At 49.4% G+C, this 17,363-nt stretch overlaps 1 protein-coding gene across 1 annotated transcript in view; it reads right to left on the reverse strand.

Moving 5' to 3' along the window:
* Positions 1 to 17,363, reverse strand: part of kcnh6a (potassium voltage-gated channel, subfamily H (eag-related), member 6a) — a 44,682-nt gene that overhangs the window by 5,852 nt on the left and 21,467 nt on the right. The window contains 13 exon segments of the mRNA XM_024012819.3: positions 297 to 381; positions 384 to 485; positions 613 to 705; positions 708 to 759; positions 762 to 891; positions 1,019 to 1,109; positions 1,466 to 1,495; positions 1,498 to 1,662; positions 7,003 to 7,022; positions 7,081 to 7,319; positions 7,803 to 8,002; positions 8,189 to 8,606; positions 8,772 to 9,197. Coding sequence (XP_023868587.2) covers positions 297 to 381; positions 384 to 485; positions 613 to 705; positions 708 to 759; positions 762 to 891; positions 1,019 to 1,109; positions 1,466 to 1,495; positions 1,498 to 1,662; positions 7,003 to 7,022; positions 7,081 to 7,319; positions 7,803 to 8,002; positions 8,189 to 8,606; positions 8,772 to 9,197 — 2,051 coding nt within the window.

Genomic DNA, 17,363 nt, shown 5'->3' on the forward strand with positions numbered 1-17,363 from the left:
TCCTCACCCTCTCCTTCTCTCCTCTCCTCCTCTCCTCCCTCTCCTCTCCTCTCCTCTCCTCTCCTCTCCTCTCCCTCCTCCTCCTCTCCTCCTCTCCTCTCCTCTCCTCACAATTCCATTCTAAAGATCCTCTTTGCTGTGCCCTCGTCACTTTTCCTCTCCTTTCCTGTCATCCCTTTTCCCTCCTCTTCTCTCCTCTCCTCACTTTCCTCTCCTCTTCTCTCATCTCCTCACTTTTCCCTCCTCTTCTCTCCTCTCCTCACTTTTCCTCTCCTCTTCTCTCCTCTCCTCTATACCTGTGGAGCTGGGACTGTAGCAGCTCCACTCTGGACTCCAGTTCATTGGGCCTGTCCTCTGCACAGGGAGGAGAGTGGTAGGTGCCCTGACTGAGGAGCAGCGACGCTGGGGATCTGACAACTGACTGGTCCTCCGGTCAGGCCAATACCCATACACCCCTGGGCCGGGCATGTTGATGGGGGCTGCAGCTGGGATGTAGAGAAAGAGCAGAATGCCTGTGGGAATGCTTTGATGCAGGTTATAACATAGTACAGTCCACTGATCTTAGTTAGTTCATGCCTAATACTGTGTATCTATATCTCAGTCTCTCTTTACCTGTGTATGTGACTTCCTCGGTCCAGGGGTGCCCATGTCTGGTTGAGGGTCCGCTGGGAGGCAGCAGGCTGACCACAGCAGGGGGGTAGTCATCGTGTCGTCCACAGAGGGGTACAGCTCTGCTATGCTATGTCCCAGGGCTTCATCTCATCGTCACTGGACTGGGAGCAGGCGCTGGCGCTGCTACACATGCCCTCCCAGTGGGAGCTTGTGTCCGGGCCGCTGTGGTTTCCCAAAGCACACGACTGGTCTGGAAATGAGTCCTCACGGTCCATGCATCTACACACAACCATGACAGGTACAATGATCACCACAACTTTAGACATATCATTGATAGTAACACTACTTTAACTTTTAACAATGTATAAGAAAACCATGAGGACATAATGAGCAGAAGCACACACACTCACCAGGCCGGTTTCTCGTGCGTCGTGGCCGCGGCCGTCGGTATCCACATTCAGAGTCCTCACTGGGAGGTGCCTGTTCATTCTATCTACCTAATACACATCAGCTTCAGTAACTCAACAAAAAACAACTCACACTTTACAACACAATACACACACATCATCAATCATCAGCTTTATACACAATACTTATTCAAGAAGTAATGCTTTTTGCATTAGTTTGCCTAACTAAAACTCATTGACCTTGTGCTAAGCTCTCATTATGACGAAGGGCTGGTTTCCCAGACACAGACTAAGACTAGTCCTGGGCTAAAAAGCACTTTCAAAGGAGATTCTCCATTGAGAATGATTTTTAGTCCAGACTACACAGTCTGTGTCCAGGAAACCGGCCCAACATGAACAGTACCTACTAGTGGTTGGAGGGTGCTCTCTGTCCCCCCCTGATGTACTCACATCTCGGAGGTTGAAGGTGATCCCCGGTTGGTCCAGAAGCAGTCGGAGAAGTCTGGGTACATGTCCAGCACCTCCAGCAGGTCCTCCCTCAGGATCCTATGGAGGTCACAGTAGGTCAAAGCCCTGACGTCTGCACTGGACTTCCCTGGACGCCCAAAAAGATAGATGGGTTCCCCGAAGATATCATTCTGACCTACGGAGAGAACGAGAGAGAGAGAGAATGGAGAGATGAGGTTGAAAGGTGTGACACAGGTGAAAGAGGAAAAGGAGGTGAATAGAAGGACAATGGAGAAAGCAATGTTTGAACAAAAAAATAATTGGACAACATAAGCATAAAAACACTCATTAACTCACTCACATACACCACCAGGGGGAGTGGAAAGACTCCGTCTACAAAACTACCCTGACGATGATTTCTTCTGGATTATTTCTAGATTTTCAGAGAGTAAAACAATAACACTAATGCTCTACATTATCCAGTTAGGCCTGACTTTGTGTCCACTTAAATGCAGAGGGGAGACGAATCAAAGCGAGACAGGCTAGCATAGAGAGAGTGGGTGTCACACCCTGACTTTACTATTCTTTGTTTTCTTTATTATTTTGGTTAGGTCAGGGTGTGACGAGGGTGGTATGTGTGTTTTTGTCTTGTCTAGGTTTTTTGTATGTTAGGTGTGTGTCTAGTCTAGACATATGTAGGTCTATGGTGGCCTAGATTGGTTCCCAATCAGAGGCAGCTGTTGATCGTTGTCTCTGATTGGGGATCCTATTAGGTTGCCATTTCCAGTTTGGTTTATGGGTTATTGTCTTTGTGAAGTTGCATGTATGCACTCTTTGTTTATAGCAGTCACGTTAATTTGTTATTAGTGGTCTTCGTGTTTATTCGTCGTTCATTAAAAGTATGTATTCACATCACGCTGCGCTTTGGTCTCCTCACTACAACGATCGTGACAGTGGGTCTGAGCAACTCGGGGATCGGTAATCAATGACACTGTGGAATGGAAGTGGAGCCGTGCCCAAACACCTCTGGCTAAACAGCACACCACAGTAGTGTTGTGTGTGTGTGTGTGTGTGAGTGTGTGTGTGAGAGAGAAGAGGAGAGAGAGAGAGAGAGAGAGAGAGAGAGAGAGAGAGAGAGAGAGAGAGAGAGAGAGAGAAGAGAGAGAGAAGAGGAGGAGGAGAGAGAGAGAAACTAGAACCTTAGTGCAGGCCGAGACCTAGCGAAGCTAATATCCCACCTACTAACCCTACACTCTTCCTGCCCAAGAACGCGCCGGCCTCAGTTAACCAAAAAAGGCTACCCCAGTAACCACCACCACCCTTCAGTCTACCCAGTAACCACCACCCCCTTCAGTCTACCAAGTAACCACCACGACCCTTCAGCCTACCCAGTAACCACCACCCACCCTTCAGACCTACCCCAGCTAACCCACCACCACCCCTCTCAGTACACCCTTATCTCCAGTAACCACCAACACCCTTCAGCCTACCCAGTAACCACCAACACCCTTCAGTCTACCCAGTAACCACCACCACCCTTCAGCCTACCCATAACCACCACCACCCTTCAGTGCTACCCAGTAACCACCACCACCCTTCAGTCTACCAAGTAACCACCACCACCCATTCAGCCTACCCAGTAACCACTACCACCCTGCCAGCCCAGTACCCAGTTGTTAATCACCACCACCCGTTCAGCACTACCCAGTAATCACCACCACCCTTCAGCCTACATAACCACCACACCCTTCAGTCTACCAGTAACCACCACCACCCTTCAGCCTACCCAGTAACCACCACCACCCTTTCAGCCTACCCAGTAACCACCACCACCCTTCAGTCTACCCAGTAACACCACCACCCTTCAGCCTACCCAGTAACCACCACCCTTCAGCCTACCCAGTAACCCACCACCACCCTTCAGCTCTACCCAGTAACACCACCACCCTTCAGCCTACCCAGTTAACCACCACACCACCCTTCAGTCTTACCCAGTAATCACCCACCACCCTTCAGCCTACCCAGTAACCACCCACCACCCTCAGCCTACCCAGTAACCACCACCACCCTTCAGTCTACCCAGTATGGCACCACCACCCTTCATCCTATCTCAGTAACCACCACCACCCTTCAGCCTACCCAGTAACCACCACCACCCATCAGCCTACCCAGTAACCACCCACCACCCTTCAGTCTACCCAGTATGGCCACACACCCTTCATCCATCTATAACCACCACCACCTCAGCCCTACCCTAACACCACCACCCATCAGCCTACCCAGTAACCACCACCACCCTTCAGCCTACCCAGTAACCACCACCACCCTTCAGCCTACCCAGTAACCACCACCACACCTTCAGTCTACCCAGTATGGCCACCACCACCCTTTCATTCCTAATCTTAGTAAACCACCACCACCCTTCAGCCTATCCGTATGGCCTAAACCACCCCTCCATCCTATCTATAACCACCACCACCCTCAGTCTACCCAGTAACCACACCACCCATCAGGTCTACCCCAAGTAACCACCACCACCCTTCAACCTATACCAAAGTAATGGCCAACCACCACCCTTCAGTCTATCCCAGTAACTACACCACCCTTCAACCATACCAAGTAAATAATATATGCCACACACCACCCTTCAGTACTACCCAGTATGGACTACCAACCACCTTCATCCTATCTAGTAACCACCACCACCCTCAGTCCTAACCCAGTTAACCACACCACCCATCAGCCTTACCAAGTATGGCTACCACCACCCTTCAGCCTAAGCCCAGTAACCACCACCACCCTTCAGCCTACCAAGTATGGCCACCACCACCCTTCAGTCTACCCAGTAACCACCACCACCCTTCAGCCTACCCAGTAACCACCACCACCACCCTTCAGTCTACCCAATAACCAACCTACCACCCTCAGGCCTACCCAGTAACCACCACCACCCTTCAGCACCTACCCAGTAACCACCACCACCCTTCAGCCTACCCAGTAACCACCACCACCACCACCCTTCAGTCTACCCAAGTAAACCACCACCACCCTTCAGCCTACCAGTAACCACCACCACCCTTCAGCCTACCCAAACCACCACCACCACCCTTCAGTTCTACCCAGTAACCACCACCACCCTTCAGCCTACCCAGTAACCACCACCACCCTTCAGCCTACCCAGTAACCACCACCACCCTTCAGCTACCATCCACACACCTCATCTACTAGACACCACCCTCAGCCTACCCAGTAACCACCACCACCCTTCAGCCTACCCAGTAACCACCACCACCCTTCAGTCTACCCAGTAACCACCACCACCCTTCAGCTCCTACAGTAACCACCCACCCCACCCCTCAGCCTACCCAGTAACCACCACCACCCTTCAGCCTACCCAGTAAACCCACCACCACCCTTCAGCCTAACCAGTAAAACCACCCACCACCCTTATCAGCCTACCCAGTAACCACCACCACCCTTCAGTCTACCAGTATGGCCACCACCACCCTTCATCCTACCCAAGTAACCACCACCACCCTTCAGTCTACCCAGTATGGCCACCACCACCTTCATCCTATCTAGTAACCACCACCACCCTCAGCCTACCCAGTAACCACCACCCACCCATTCAGCCTACCCAGTAACCACCACCACCCTTCAGTCCTACCCAGTAAACCACCACCACCCTTCACCTACCTAACCACCACCACCCTTCAGCCTACCCAGTATGGCCACCAACCACCCCTCATCCTATCTAGTAACCACCACCACCCTCAGTCTACCCAGTAACCACCACCACCCATCAGTCTACCCAGTAACCACCACCACCCTTCAACCTACCAAGTATGGCCACCACCACCCTTCAGTCTACCCAGTAACTACCACCACCCTTCAACCTACCAAGTATGGCCACCACCACCCTTCAGTCTACCCAGTATGGCTACCACCACCCTTCATCCTATCTAGTAACCACCACCACCCTCAGCCTACCCAGTAACCACCACCACCCCATCAGCCTACCAAGTATGGCTACCACCACCCTTCAGCCTACCAGTAACCACCACCACCCTTCAGCCTACCAAGTATGGCCACCACCACCCTTCAGTCTACCCAGTAACCACCACCACCCTTCAGGCCTACCCAGTAACCACCACCACCACCCTTCAGCTCTACCCAGTAAAACCACCCACCCTTCAGCCTACCCAGTAACCACCACACCCTTCAGCCTACCCAGTAACCACCACCACCCTTCAGCCTACCCAGTAACCACCACACCACCCTTCAGCTTACCCAGTAACCACCACCACCCTTCAGCCTACCCAGTAAACCACCACCACCTTCAGCACTACCCAGTAACCACCACCACCCTTTCATCTACCCAGTACACCACCACCCTTCAGCCTACCCAGTAACCACCACCACCCTTCAGCTCTACCAAGTAACCACCACCACCCTTCAGCCTACCCAGTAACCACCACCACCCTTCAGGCCTACCCAGTAACTACCACCACCTTCAGCCTACCCAGTAACCACCACCACCCTTCAGTCTACCCAAGTAAACCACCACCCTTCAGCCTACCCAGTAAACCACCACCCTTCAGCCTACCCAGTAACCACCACCACCCTTCAGCCTACCCAGTAACCACCACCACCCTTCAGTCTACCAGTAACCACCACCACCCTTCAGCCTACCCAGTAACCACCACCACCCTTCAGCCTACCAAACCACACCACCCTCAGCCTACCCAGTAACCACCACCACCCATCAGCCTACCAAGTATGGCTACCACCACCCTTCAGGCCTACCCAGTAACCACCACCACCCTTCTCTACCCAGTAACCACCACCACCCTTCAGCCTACCCAGTAACCACCACCACCCTTCAGCCAACCCAGTAACCACCAATACCCTTCAGTCTACCCAGTAACCACCACCACCCTTCAGTCTACCCAGTAACCACCACCACCCTTCAGTCTACCCAGTAACCACCACCTTCAGCCTACCCAGTAACCACACACACACCACCCTTCAGTCTACCAAGTAACCACCACCACCCTTCAGCCTACCCAGTAACCACCACCACCCTTCAGCCTACCCAGTAACCACCACCACCCTTCAGTCTACCAGTAACCACCACCACCCTTCATACTACCCACTTAACCACCACCACCACCCTTCAGTCTACCCACGTAACCACCACCCTTCAGCCTACCCAGAACTACCACCACCCTTCAGCCTTACCAGTACCACCACCACCCTTCAGCCTACCAGTAACCACCACCACCACCCTTCAGACCTACCCAGTAACACCACCACCACCCTTCAGCCTCCCAGTAACCACCACCACCCTTCAGGCCTACCCAGTAAACATCAACACCCTTCAGCCTACCCAGTAACCACCACCACCCTTCAGCCTACCCAGTAACCACCAACCACCCTTCAGCCTACCCAGTAACCACCACCACCCTTCAGCCTACCCAGTAACCACCACCACCCTTCAGCCTACCCAGTAACCACCACCACCCTTCAGGCCTACCAAGTATGGCCACCACCACCCTTCAGCCTACCCAGTAACCACCACCACCCTTCAGCCTACCCAGTAAACCACCACCACCCTATCTCTCTCTTCAGAATCTCTATGGACCCTCTAGAGATGAAGTAGAGAGCTGAGAGGACGTCTCCCATGTGGACCAGGGTGTCGCCCGGAGGGGCGTGGGTGGTCTTAAACCTCATGGCCAGCGCCCGCAGACAGCCGTTACTGGCCCCCTTGAAGGCCCTGCAGTTCTGGAGCAGGCAGCGGTTCAGGTGGAGGCAGATATCAGCCTGCAGACACTCAGGGAAACCCTTCAGCACCTAGAGAAATGGGAGAGGGAGAAAGAGAGAAGAGAGAGAGAGAGAGACAGAGAGAGAGACAGAGAGAGAGAGACAGACAGAGAGACAGAGAGAGAGAGAGCGAGTGGGGGGAGAGCTGTTTCAGTTGATTCTCACTATTGACAAGGGCACACATGCACAAACACAGTGTCTATGTGATCAACTCTGTTCAGATTGAATTGACAGACGTGCTCTCTGCTACGTCATGTTCCTGTGGTGTTAGAGGGCTAATGCTTTTCTCTTCTCTGCAACCAGCAGGACACTATCTATCTACTAACACAAAGGATATGACGCACATCATTTACATTGTTAGGTCTCCCTGTGTGAGCACCTAATGGCGGCAAAACTCAGGTGGCAAGTAGGGAATATGTGTTTTCATGTGAATATGAACGTGTGTGTTTTTCGCGTGCGTATGGATGTGTGTGTGTTTGGCTGTATATGAATGTGTGTTTGAGAGTGACTCACAGCGTTCATGTCGATGCCATTGGTATAGGACCAGGCATGTTGGAAGTACTCCTCCAGTCTCTGGCGTAGTCCCTCTGGGATCTGGTGGAAGCGGATGAACTCTTTGACACGCAGCATCTGGGTGTGGTAACGGGCCGTGCCGGAGTACAGCCTCTGGATGATAGCCGACACGTTACCAAAGATACTGGCATACATCAGAGCTACAGGAGACGACAGAGAGACATGTCAGTGACATCCACCTAAAATGATCGGTGGTACTACACTRAAAGTAATGCAGCAATGCAWATGAACACTCTGGACACACAGGCACAATACAGACACAGACACACTGGTGACATACTCYGACACACTGGTGACGTACTCAGACACACTGGTGACGTACTCACAGCCGATTAGCATGATGCAGATGGAGAAGATCTTCTCAGGGTTGGTGTTGGGGGAAACGTTGCCGAAGCCCACGCTGGTCAAGCTGCTGAAGGTAAAGTAAAGCGCTGTGACGTATTTATCCTTGGTGGAGGGGCCGGAGGCAGGGTCTGTGTCGTTGTATGGTTTACCAATCTGTTCAGCCAGGTTGTCCAGCCAGCCGATCTTCATGCCTCCGATGCGGGCCGAGTTGGTGCGCTCCGCGTTGCCGATGGCGTACCAGATACAGGCCAGCCAATGGGCGATGAGGGCAAAGGTGCACATGAGGAGGAAGAGAACGGCAGCGCCGTACTCTGAGTAGTGGTCCAGCTTCCGCGCCACACGCACCAATCGCAGCAGCCGAGCAGTCTTCAGCAAGCCAATCAGAGTGGTCGTCTGGGGCTGAGAGGAYAGAGGTTCAATGTACAAACAAAGCAATTAATGTAAAAGAACAAGAAGATTTATGAGAGAGGCTTTGTTGAATTGGTACACTGACCAACACTGCAAAAAAAGGACCAATACTACACATAGATTAAAATGATCCACCTTTTCCTCCATCCATCTCACCTCATCAGAGCCAGAGCGGAATATGAGCAAGTCAAAGGGGATGGCTGCCACTATATCAATGAGGAACCAGCCTTTGAAGTAGTGCTGGGCGATGCGCCCCGGGTGGCTGACCACCTCGTCATTGTGATTGACATATGTGGTCCGGAAGTTGATGAGAATGTCCACGATAAACATGACGTCCACCACCAGATCCACCACGTTGAGGGGGTTGCAGGTGTAGCCACAGGAGCGCCGGAGCTCGTCCTCCACCTCGTTGAGCAGGAAGGCAGCGGAGTAGGGGGTGAAGACGGCCGTGTAGATGACCAGCAGGAGGATGACCCAGTCCCACACCGCCTTGAAGGGACTGTAGTGGAGGATGGTCCACTTGTGGATGCGAGGCGCCTGGAGCTTGTACTCTGGCAGGACATCAGCCCCTAGGGACAGTACCTAGAAGGGGAGAGGGCAGAGACGGTCAGAGAGTCCTGCTGAATCTAGATTAATCATGGGCAGTAAAAGTGAAACAGAATTGAAACGGAATATCGTCACAATGGCCCCTCACCACCCTGCTGAAAAGGCCTTGATTAGAACCCCAATAATATGAGATGATAAGCCAAACAGCCTWAGCAAAATGGAAAGCTGTATAAGAAATGGGAAAGAGAGTGAGTCATGTCAGAGAATTGTGCCGAGAAACCCGAGGGACGTGGGTTCAGGGAACCAGAGCAGAAGACAGTTCAMAAGAGAGGAGCAGAACAGGACCTGATATTGTCTTTGTTGTGCCCTTTGGGGGAAGGAAGGGGAGCAACTGTGTTCTGTCTAACTACCTACTGTGTCTACACCAGGGCCCCAAACCCACGTCTATCACCTCAGCACAACTAGAACAGCAGCAAAAAAACACAACAACCCTCCATTAGCTGTTCAAGCACTGTCACAAATCAATCAGAGTTAATGTGTAGTCCAGAGTGAGTGACAAAGAGGGAGTAGTGTGTGTGTGTGTGTGTGTGTGTGTGTGTGTGTGTGTGTGTGTGTGTGTGTGTGTGTGTGGTGTGTGTGTGTGTGTGTGTGTGTAATAACAATGCAATGAGTGTAAATGTTCACACAAACATCCCTCAGTCTCACAACTAGCCAGGCATGTTGTCATGAAGACAATTATGTCCTGGAGTATAAACAATATCTGTCTCGAAGGACTCAACACAAACCCTGTAGAAGCCAACGCACAGCTTTTCACAAGACAAATATCTACATGGTTGACGGGGGTCTGATTTCTGAGTGTTCAACGCAGCAGTACAGCCAAATAGGAACCAAATCAACTATAATAACCAGTATGTAAATCCTAGTGCAAATGAAATACAGAGAGGACCTTAGTGATTGTGTCTCATAGTGACAGCACAGACCATAATATTACCAACATTTTTTAAATTTTCCTCACACACATCATCGAAACCACAGTATCTGAATCGACAACAATAACCCAAGAGATCACACTCACATAGATCATTTCAAATCAGTCTGACCCTAGTGCTCCTACTAACCGGTACAACGATGAGAGCCTCCATATCCAGGAGCTCCAGTTTATTCTGGTCCCGACACAGCAGCAGCAGGAGGAGGAGGAGCACGACACCTGGTCCCCCTCAAATTCCCCAGCAGCCCACCCTGTCTCCCCCAGAACATGTAGGTCCTCCCCTGCTCCATCCTAGCCCGCTATGTCCAGCACAATGCTCCAGATCAGCTACCCAGTGGCCAGTGCCTATGTGCCCAGCTCTAACAGACCACTGCTGGGGAGTGGACCCTCTCTGGCTGCCTGGCTGTCTGTACCCTTCTCCCCCGCCCCACCTCGCTCACTGGCCTTTTAAAAGACCCTGCTGCAGCTCACCTGCCACACCATGTCCCCTTCACTGCCCTCGGCCAATGGCAGAGCAGGGTAAGTGCCCTAATTTACAAGCAAATCGACAGGGATTGTTGCAAAGAGCTGGGTGATTTTGGTTCATTTTCACTAACACCTTTTGTGAGTGCTTGTGTAGGAGGGCAGTATTGGTCAAAACTGTCTGTGTGCTTGACGTAGAGGCTGTATGGATGACATGGGATGTTCTCTTTGATAAGTGTGTGAATTAGACCATTTCCTGTCCTGCTAACCATTCAAATGTAATGATACTTTTGGGTGTCAGGGAAAATGTATGGAGTAAAAAGTATATATAATTTCTTTCGGAAAATAAAAGTAAAAGTAAAAGTTGTCAAAAATATAAATAGTAAAGTAAAGTACAGTACCCAAGAAACTACTTAAGTAGTACTTTCAAGTATTTTTACAGCTCTGGACATAGGCAGACCATGGTGCACAATGTGCTCTCTGATATCACCCATATGGGCTCCCAAATGGTGCAGCGGTCTAAGGCCCTGCATCTCAGTGCAAAGAGAAGTCACTACAGTCCCTGGTTCGATTGCAGGCTGTATCACATCCGGATGTGATTGGGAGTCCCATAGGGCGCCGCACAATTGGCCCAGCGTCGCTGGGTTTGGCCGGGGTAGGCTGTCATTGTAAATAAGAATTTGTTCTTAACTGACTTGCTTATTAAATAAAGGTTAAATAGAAAATAAATAAAAATCTGTTGTTGTGTCTCACTCGAGAGTCATGACAGTTAAAAACATGTGCTGCAGGCTGGGCTGGTGGAACCACCACAGTCAACATGTGCTGCAGGCTGGGCTGGTGGAACCTCCGCAGTCAACATGTTCTGCAGGCTAGGCTGGTGGAACCTCCACAGTCAACATGTTCTGCAGGCTAGACTGGTGGAACCTCCACAGTCAACATGTTCTGCAGGCTAGACTGGTGGAACCACCACAGTCAACATGTTCTGCAGGCTAGACTGGTGGAACCACTACAGTCAACATGTTCTGCAGGCTAGTCTGGTGAAACCTCCACTGGCTCATCCTACTTTGCATGTATAGTTTGCATAACTATGAACATAGCCATGGTGACAGAATAATCTGTAATAACACACAGCGTTACCATGGTGCCCTTGCTGACAACCCTCTCCAATGTCCCTACTTAGCTGGATCACAAAATACAGGTACATTAAATGCGGCATGTTCAGTGCTACAAGGTTTTTGCCCTACTAAATAACCTGAGAGTACAAGGTGAAAGCTTCCTATGACAATTTCCATCTCTTTCCAGAACATCTGACCTCTCTCAACCCTCACAGCTTTGATTCTTAAATGGAAAAGATGTTCAGACTCAAAGTAAGAGAACAAACCTGTAAGGCTAAAGTTCCCACATACAGTTAGTCCTAGAGGTGATAAAATGACACCACATGGTTAGCCTCCTATCGATTGCCATCCAGACTACACACTGCCCACTTACCGCTCTATGACCCAACTCTCGCCCAGTCCAGGGGGTGCTGCTCCAGTAGTCAGTAAACTAATCTAATACAGGGAATAGTAGGACTGAGCTTTAATTAAATGGATACTTCAGTTAATGCATTTCTTACCCTGAATAAACAATTTGAAACAACAAACTGAAAGGATTGACTGAAGACTGAGGATGTCAAAATGCACTGCAGAACCTCTCATAGCAGAGCATTTAAAGTACTGTACAGATGTAGGATCTTAATTTTAGCCAGTTCGATACAGCAGGAAAATAACGCAGCAACAGGAAATGTGAATTATTATGTGGATTATAATTAATGGCATTTCAAAGTGGAAATTATAAACTTCAGAAGCATTTTTAAACCTCAAATACACAACACYTTTTACATTTTCTGCATTGCAGGAAAGTTCTCCTGCAACAGGGTGATCAAATGAAGATTCTACACCTGCAGTACTGTTTGCTACATACCGTATGAAAGGAGACCTGACTGCTGGGGGCTACATAGGGCTCAGGACCTTAGGRCTTATTGCTATCAATGTTTGTGGCTAAATGAGGGTTATGATTCCACGTGTCACTGTGCTCTTTCTCTGACAACTGCGCTCTCGTACCAACGATCAGGATTCTCCCCCTGAGGACTGAATTTAACATCTAGCATGATGAACCTGTGGGAGCAAGCTGAGCGATTGGCAGTGTGAGTGTGTGTGTGTGTTACCCAGATTCACTCATCTGGGTAATTTCAGATTATTGACATAATTTCCAGTCCTGTTTCATAATGATAGCCTGAATAAGCTCCATGCCGTCTGCACCACAATGTTTTACCCAAACCACTCAGGGCTTATAACAGTTAACAGTCCTTATTGGAAAATACAATGACATCTGACATAGAATACAACAAATATATTTTTTAAGATTAAAAACAAACACTAGCTATTTGCATAAAGAGCACCTAACTATGTTAATACTTCAGTAACAATCCAGTCTGAAAATCCAGTCTGAAAAACCTCTGACACTAGTTTTGTTTCATACACTAAAACAAACACCTCTAAGGTACTGTGAACTGTTCTCTTGAAATTAGAATAATKATTTTCAGAACAAAATGAAATTTGATTCATGCTAATCAAATGAACATTCCAAATTCCAGAMACCAACAAGTACCCTGGAGCCCACAAAACATCAACATAATTATCACCTATGAAAACAAAGTGGGCGACAAGTGACACAAGACAAATTATGACGACAACAAGATGACATCAGCACTAACAACATCCYTCACAGTCCCTGCCTCACTGTCAATAKGGAGGATGGAGCTAGGTAGCCTGCTACGAACCACCAGATGACCATGAGGGTAAGAGGAGAGGCAGAAAAGGACAGGAGTGAGACAGGAAGAGAAAGAAAGAAGAGAATAAGGGAGTGAGAGAGTAGAGTTGGAGTACTCACAGGTTGGAGTTTCTGTTTCAGGCTCATGTTGAGGAGTGTGGCTGGAAGAGAGGGCGGGAGAAAATTGAGAGAGGGGAACGTTTGTAAACACCGCCCTCCCTCTCCCTCTGCACCCGGCAGCCCAGCCCTCACAGTTGGAGCCCCAAGGCAACACTGCTGCTAATACAGTATGCACAACAGACACACACACAGACTCACACACACACTCACGCTCACATACAAACACATACATACAGTACACTCAGACACAAACTGAGACACACACACAAACACACACATGCACACAAACCTATAGCTAACACAAACAAATACAGTATACGCAGAATCATGAAGCATGTTTTCATTTAGAAAAACTTAACCAAATCCGTAGGGAACGTCTGGAGCAGTGGAGGCTGCTGAGGGGAGGACGGCTCATAACAATGGCTGGAACGGAGTGAATGGAATGGTATTCAACCATGTGTTTGAGGTATTTGATATCATTCCATCAATCCCACTCCAGCCATTAGCATGAGCCCATCCTACCCAATTAAGGTGCCCCCAACCTCCTGTTGTCTGGAGTTATTTTAGTAAGAATTGTTCTACCCTACAGACTTAGTCAGAGACAGGGGYCGCAGCAGGGGGAGATGTAGGGTCTGTCTCTCTCACTGACTGTCATTCACCATCTGTCKCTCTTCTACGGACCACTGATTGTACAGTCAATCACATAATGTGCTTAATCTTACGCAGACTAATCAATACCAGCAAAGATCAATGACAGGGATTATTTCCCTCTTTTTGTAAGGCGCAAATCGAAATTCAATTATAAAAGAGGGGATTACCAAGAAGCTCAGTTGCGTAACGAGACGTAACCCAGGCAAAATCCTACTTGTATTCTGAACTCATAATAGATAAGGTAACTGCCATGTTGACTGCTTTTTCAGACCATTTATTTTGACCAATGGATAGTTGTTTAGTAGTTAGCCACCGTAATGTGCTCTTGCAGTGATAATGATCTGTTTGACCTAAAAACGGACCATTATGTCATGGTGGAGATTTTCCTTGTTCAGAACATTGTAGCTCTTCAAACGATACAGGGATARGGTAAGAACAACATGTAGAGAGAATGGACTGGAGGTGGACAAAAGGAGAAAGGGAAGGGGAGAACCAGAGAGATAGAGGAGAGAAGATGGAAGATAATGACTGACACCTTGTAGACACCAACAAACATAAAGGAGATAGTGGAGGACAGACAGACAGACAGACAGACAGACAGACAGACAGACAGACAGACAGACAGACAGACAGACAGACACACACACACACACACAAATGAGCGAGAGAGACCTCTGCTGCCCTCTACTTCCATTAGTACCAGAGGCCAAGGTCATCGTCAGTGTCAGGACGCGGCAGAGGGCGCTGATACCCCTCTCGTATCTGAAACACAGTATAGCCCTCCCTCTGTCTGCGAACACGTGACCGCCAGGTTATCCTGCCTCCCAGAGCACGCCCCCTACTGTGATCCCCTGGTCCTAGCATCGACACGTTAATGAGGGCAGTCGATACTTATCGGGAGGCGTCCCGCTGGCCTCCCAACGGCCTCCCCTTCCAGATCACGAGAGGGCCGCTCGCATACTCCCTGGGTGATGCCTTGAAGGAGGCCGTTTGGGAGGCAGGGGGGTATTCCGCGCGCGGCCCTCTGCGTGATCGGCTGGAAACGCGCGGCCGGGCCTGCTCCCAACGCCTCCTTCCAGCAATCGCCAGAGGGCCCGCTCGATACCCCCCCTGCCTCCAACGCCTCCCCTTCCACAGCATCGCCAGAGGGCGCTCGATACCCCCGGCCTCCCAATGCCTCCCGTTCCAGCATCAACGAGGCCGCTCGTACGTCCCCCTGCTCCCAACGCCTCCCAACTTGAGCATCACAGAGGGCGTCTACCCTGCGTACCTGGTCGCTCCTCTGCCTCCCCGAACGTCCCTTCCAGCATACCGGTACAGAGGGCCGGCTCGATACTCCTCCTGCTCCCAAACGGCCTCCCCTTCAGCATCACCGTGAGGGCCCGTCGATCCCCCCTGCCTCCCAACGCCTCCCCTTCCAGCATCACCAGAGGGCCGCTCGATACCCCCCTGCCTCCCAACGTCTCCCCTTCCAGCATCACCAGAGGGCCGCTCGATACCCCCATGCCTCCCAACGCCTCCCCTTCCAGCATCACCAGAGCATAGGGCTGTTACGGTGACCGTATTACCGTCACACCGGCAGTCACGAGTCATATGACCGCAGTCAAATTCCATGTGACTGTAGTCACGGTAACTAGGCTTCTCAAAGCTCTGATGCTGCTGATGGTCATTAGCAGCCTACRAAACTTGCTAACTGCCTGGTACTGAGCCTGTCCCTCTAATCACTCTGACATCAATGCAAATGTTATCAAAAATAAAAAAATAAAACATTTCATGAGAGCCCATGAGCTCATGTTGAGCAACATTTCTATAGGCTATGCAATTGCGTGAGAAAACAGAGTTTTGATGGCCTCTATTAAAAATAGGAGGATCCCATCAGCTTTTTATAGGCTAGGCCTACTATATTTATATATCAACTTTCCTAATATTAAGCACACTGCTTCGCTTTACAACAGGAGTATAATCGACCTGGCTGGCATGAAAAGGAACCACGGGAAAAGCGTTTTCCATTCGCTATTTAAGTGCATAGATTACATGTATTTTTCCCCCTGCCCCTGTTCCGAGACAGGTGCATGATAATGGTCCATTCTAAATCAAAACAAATMTCACACATATGCTATTTAGTATATGTAAAGACAAGATTAAATCAAGAATAGTCTGATGGGTGACAAATCTGACCATAACTCTATCCTCCTGATTCCTGCTTACAAGCAAAAAATAAAGCAGGAAGTACCAGTGACTCGCTTAATAAGGAAGTGGTCAAAGGACGCAGATGCTAATAAGAAATCCCTCTATGCCCACCGACAAACCATCAAACAGGCAAAGCGTCAATACAGGACTAAGATTGAATCATACTATACCGGCTCCGACGCTCATCGGATGTGGCAGGGCTTGCAAACTATTACGGACTACAAAGGGAAGCACAGCCGCGAGCCCAGTGACACAAGCCTACCAGACAAGCTAAATAACTTCTATGCTCGCATCGAGGCAAGCAACACTGAAGCATGCATGAAAGCATCAGGTGCTCTGGATGACTGTGTGATCACGTTCTCCGTAGCCAATGTTTTTTAAAATTATTTTTATTTTTTATTTCACCTTTATTTAACCAGGTAGGCTAGTTGAGAACAAGTTCTCATTTGCAACTGCGACCTGGCCAAGATAAAGCATAGCAGTGTGAACAGACAACAACACAGAGTTACACATGGAGTACACAATAAACAAGTCAATAACATAGTAGAAAAGGAAAAAAAAGAAAAAAAAGAAAAAAAGAATCTATATACAATGTGTGCAAAAGGCATGAGGAGGTAGGCAATAAATAGGCCAATAGGAGCGAATAATTACAATTTAGCAGATTAACACTGGAGTCATAAATCATCAGATGATCATGTGCAAGTAGAGATACTGGTGTGCAAAAGAGCAGAAAAGTAAATAAATAAAAACAGTATGGGGATGAGGTAGGTAAATTGGGTGGGCTATATACCGATGGACTATGTACAGCTGCAGCGATCGGTTAGCTGCTCAGATAGCAGATGTTTAAAGTTGTTGAGGGAGATAAAAGTCTCCAACTTCAGAGATTTTTGCAATTCGTTCCAGTCGCAGGCAGCAGAGAACTGGAAGGAAAGGCGGCCAAATGAGGTTTTGGCTTTAGGGATGATCAGTGAGATACACCT

Source organism: Salvelinus sp. IW2-2015, linkage group LG20, assembly GCF_002910315.2.
Source record: "Salvelinus sp. IW2-2015 linkage group LG20, ASM291031v2, whole genome shotgun sequence".
In the NCBI taxonomy this organism is placed as follows: Eukaryota; Metazoa; Chordata; class Actinopteri; order Salmoniformes; family Salmonidae; genus Salvelinus; species Salvelinus sp. IW2-2015.